The sequence below is a fragment of the Sphaeroforma arctica genome, assembly GCF_001186125.1.
Source record: "Sphaeroforma arctica JP610 unplaced genomic scaffold supercont1.1417, whole genome shotgun sequence".
In the NCBI taxonomy this organism is placed as follows: Eukaryota; class Ichthyosporea; order Ichthyophonida; genus Sphaeroforma; species Sphaeroforma arctica.
Window position 1 is genome coordinate 11 of NW_014039141.1, and position 4,442 is coordinate 4,452.

Below are 4,442 nucleotides of genomic sequence, written 5' to 3' on the forward strand. Positions count from 1 at the left end.
ACTTTTTTCGACTACCAAGCAAAGACAAAGTTTCGTCCATAGTTTGTTTCTCCGCATTTACCAATCGATTTTACCAATCGATTTTTAGCCATTGTACCAAAAATCGCATTTGAATTTTCACCGACAAAGTTTTATTTCAATTCAACCTAACAATTGCACTGAATTGCTTTCATCAAAACTGAATATATGACCATGGAAATAGAGACCTAATGGCAAATACTTACAGGCCACCCACTTGCTTGACTTGTTAATGTTTATAGAACATGGGTTCAAATACTATAGCAAAAGCGTGTGAGCTTATTTTGAAACGTATATATATACTTCATATATCAACCATCCGAGAACTCACCTGGCGGGGTGCCATCAATAGCCATAAGTCCGCTATATTCTCGATAGTTATTGAGATAGATGTCGGTCCAGCTATGAAAATTCCAGATCTGCCCTTCGCTTTTGACCACCTTTGCTTTGTGATCATAGTATTTGTTGATGACGTGGTGTCTCTTGCCTGACATATGTTAAGTTACACAGATTGTGAACCGGTGAGACTGAATTAACTAGTGTGCAAGTGAACTAAAACTTGAATTCATGTTTAAGTGCAAATCTACTTTACTGCCCAGAACTTAAATTAAAGTGTGGTGTACAAATTCACCAGGCATATTAATTCGCAAGCCATATTAGATAGTCAACAGAACGTCCGTTGCCACAATGGCTAGTGTGCACTGGTAATGCTTAAATTACAATTCCAGGAATACCACATTACTGTTCAAGAATGTACCAAGGAAAACTGGGGAGAGCAGGTCTAGGAATGCACATTCACTGCTGATCATCAATGTTTGCCAATCCCAGCAATCAGTCTGCACGACAGAAACATCTACCACACAAACAAAGCCACACCAACTATAAAAAAATGTAAACTTGTAGAAAAATCGGCCTACTGAAGTTTAGTTCCAAAGCGGAGTCAGTCAAACGCTCATACCATCCGAATAAAACTTTGCTGTCGAATCAATTCGCGCATCAAAGGCTGAAACCCAAAGTTCTAAAAATAGCGTTCTGCATCGAGCCGTAAATATAGCACTGGCCGTACTTCGCAGACCTTCCGGTATCCTGATGGGTGTTATTCAACGTGTAGGCAAGTTGATGAATCTGTTAGTCAGTGCTCCGTGTATTTATCTGGTACACTTAATATCTGAAGACTACAATACACGCATGCCATAGATCACATGACATATGGAGACAGCCCACACAGAAAATTCACTATCGTAGGATAAATAGGCATATATTCAAATATCAATAATATTCGACAATCCAATTGAATTTCTGCTTAGAAACTTGTCAAAAGAGCAATAGTGCATCGCATTCACTTTCCTTGCTTGCGGAGAGACAGAATGCGAATCGAACTCATTAATACACGCAACACATCACGATAAATGAATGCATAAGCATTGAAACAGGTTTGACTTAGTAAGCTCAAATGTATGTGGCAACCAGATCGCACCTTCCATTCGTTGATGATTTCCAAGGTACTAGTCCATGCTTCCGGATCAGTGCCATTAGGATAGTCTCGAAGATCATCGGACCACCTGCCCTGCACCAACCCCTTCTCAATTCCTACAATGCCCTGAGAGTGGTCGGTATCGTTTTTCCAGTACCACCCTATGTTTATACGAAATAAATCAGACTCGGTTTGGTTAAAGATGCAAGGTTTGCGCAAAGACCCTCTCGAAACGAGAGCATGTCGGGAATATTTTACGATGTTTCAAATTCAATCAACCCCAGACAGGGTAAAAAAATCACGAAATGCATCAGAAACATGCACCAAAGCGTAAGACATCTTATTCACTGAGAGGTACCTGGTTAATATCAGGGCGACAAACAGCAATATACTATACACCAACACCCCTGACCCTCCGTCTTTCAAAGCGAACAACCGCTGGGCACCTTGAAAATATCCCGACAGCAGCTGGTAGGCTTTCGACTTTTGACCGATTCCCAATTACTCACACTCGAATATTCAATCCTTTCCACAGATGTATTTTATCACTACAGCTCTGGCGAGCTAACGTTCTCGACATGCTCCAGACATATTCGTATGTTGTATGTAAAACTATGGCGCTCGCATTGACAATTGGGTACCCTACTACCAGCGCGTACATTATAAACGCATATTGTTGTATACATATACGAATATTGCCTCCTACCTTTTCTAAGTTCACGATGCACCCTATCACATACCAAGGTTGGTGGAGACAAACGTAGCAATGTCGCTTGCACTATTGATCTTACGCTGGTCCATCTCTGGCAAACTCAGTAGGTAGAAGGCACTATCGAGAGTGCTTTGGTCGAATTGGGCGAAGTACCACAGGTAGTCAAAGTAGTCGTGCGCCCATCCTGGAGGACAAAGATTTGTAATTGATCAGTAATTTGTGCCGATATATATATATATAAAAAGCAGCCCCAGAATGTGATCTTACGTCCAACACGACGTTCTTCTCACTAGCCAACACTACTACTTTAAATCAATAACGAGAAAGGAATCCAATAGATAGGCATAGGGTTCCATACCATTGTAGATGCGACCGTATTCGTACTCTAGTAGCTCACGGCGCATGTCCTCATGTGGGCAGTATGTTTCATCCGCTTTGTTGTACGGATTAAAGATCACGTAGATTGGGCCCGACAGATAAAATGGATTCTGCACTCCATAATTCAAGACCAAAAAGCAAAAATAAAGGCCAAAATAATTGCAAGTGTCTACTTGATAGTACTTTCGGCGACTAAATCAGGAATACACATTACTAGCTTCGACGATAAAATCGGATGTGCATGTCGTTCGAGGTGCAAGCTTTGAAACTAATTACTTATAAGATAGAATTTCCCTCTGCAAACATTTCACGACGTACCGACGCATTCTGAATCTGTGAATTGGTGATGTAGACGGTCGCCTTATCAAACTTCCCGATTGGACCATCCGCAGTTGCTTTCACCTCGAGATTATACGAGTGCCTGTGAATCATAAATTTGAGTGCAGAATCTTAGCATAGTATGCTCATGTGCATATGCATGGGAGAAGCTATTTATGTGTGTGTTTCTCGTTTAATTTCTACGTACGTGTGTCAGCACGACTTTGACATTTCGTGTTTTTCTTTGAAAGAGTGGCTCGTGAAACATGTATAGGCCATATAAAATATTCATTTATTGGCTGCGTCATATGTGCCTATTCAGCTTATGAAGCGCAAGCAACGAAAGTTGGAGCCATCGCAGAATTTTTCCACAAAGGGTACTACATATGGCCGTAGCTCTTGCGTGTCTAATCTGGTTGAGTGCGATAATTTTGGATACTGTATTCAATATAATTACGAGTGAACTTGCTTGTAGTTTTTTTCGCACGTTAGTTCGTTCAGCCATGCGTTAATTTCAATTCTTCTTCTATAGAGATAAGTAATTTCTTCTCTGTACTTCAGTCAGCACATGGTCGTAAACAAAGCTTCAATTCCGCTTTCGCAGATTTTTCGCCATATTATTCTCAATCCACCAAGACCGCGTAGCTAATGTATATCGCTCGATCAAGCGAAAACAATCGCAGCTAGGGACACAATCCTCGGTGATTAGAGTGCAGGACAAAGAACAGACATCTGCACCCCACAATACATTCTGCGATGTGGTACATACATACCCATTCGCCCCGCTGTTTGCAAGGAGTTTCGTCTCAACGACCGGAGTCTGCTTGACCTCTTCTGGCTGGAATCCGAACTCAATTGTCTGGCAAGGCAGTGAGAGAATACAAGTACACGCGAGCATGCGTTTCAAGATTTAATGTACATAGTACTGCACGCACATGAATATGTACTCCCAAAAGTTGAGTGTAGAACGAGGAGACACGTGTTGTGGATGGCTCAGTTGATTTTTCATCAGTCGACTCGTACATAAGAACGTGCAACATACCTGGCCATCTTCCAAGGGCTTCTGTGTAGTTATGTCTAAGCTGAAAGCTTGTCCGCGGCGTACGACAAACCCATCATTGCGGATTCTATATATGTTGGTTTTATGCTCTATCAGAGAATCGGTGTTGACGCGCACGTATGAGACGCCCTCTACGTCTGTGTAATAAAAACACACATGATATACTTCACAACGTATATATGCGAGCTTTGCATGGAATAAACGTATATATATTAGAATATACACGGAGGTGCATATGAAGGTATTTAGACGTGCACTTTGATAAATACATCTGCGAGCTAAGTTTGATTTGATACATATATGTGTGTCAAGTCTGAACGGCCTCGAGTACGAGTACACAAAAACGTGACTTTGCATGTTTTACATTAAAATACATATATATATATATACATATATATATATATATATATATATATATATATATATATATATATATAATAATATATATATATATATAGTAGTGTGTGTGTGTGTGTGTGTGT

At 40.6% G+C, this 4,442-nt stretch overlaps 1 protein-coding gene across 1 annotated transcript; it reads right to left on the reverse strand.

The window, feature by feature from the left end:
* Positions 1 to 1,357: 1,357 nt before the first annotated feature.
* On the reverse strand, positions 1,358 to 3,798 carry SARC_10858 (hypothetical protein; the record flags this gene model as incomplete). Its single annotated transcript, XM_014295073.1, has 5 exons — positions 1,358 to 1,653; positions 2,233 to 2,388; positions 2,563 to 2,692; positions 2,901 to 3,003; positions 3,674 to 3,798. 5 exons carry the CDS (start codon positions 3,796 to 3,798, stop codon positions 1,358 to 1,360), a joined length of 810 nt encoding a protein of 269 aa, XP_014150548.1.
* Positions 3,799 to 4,442: the final 644 nt, after the last annotated feature.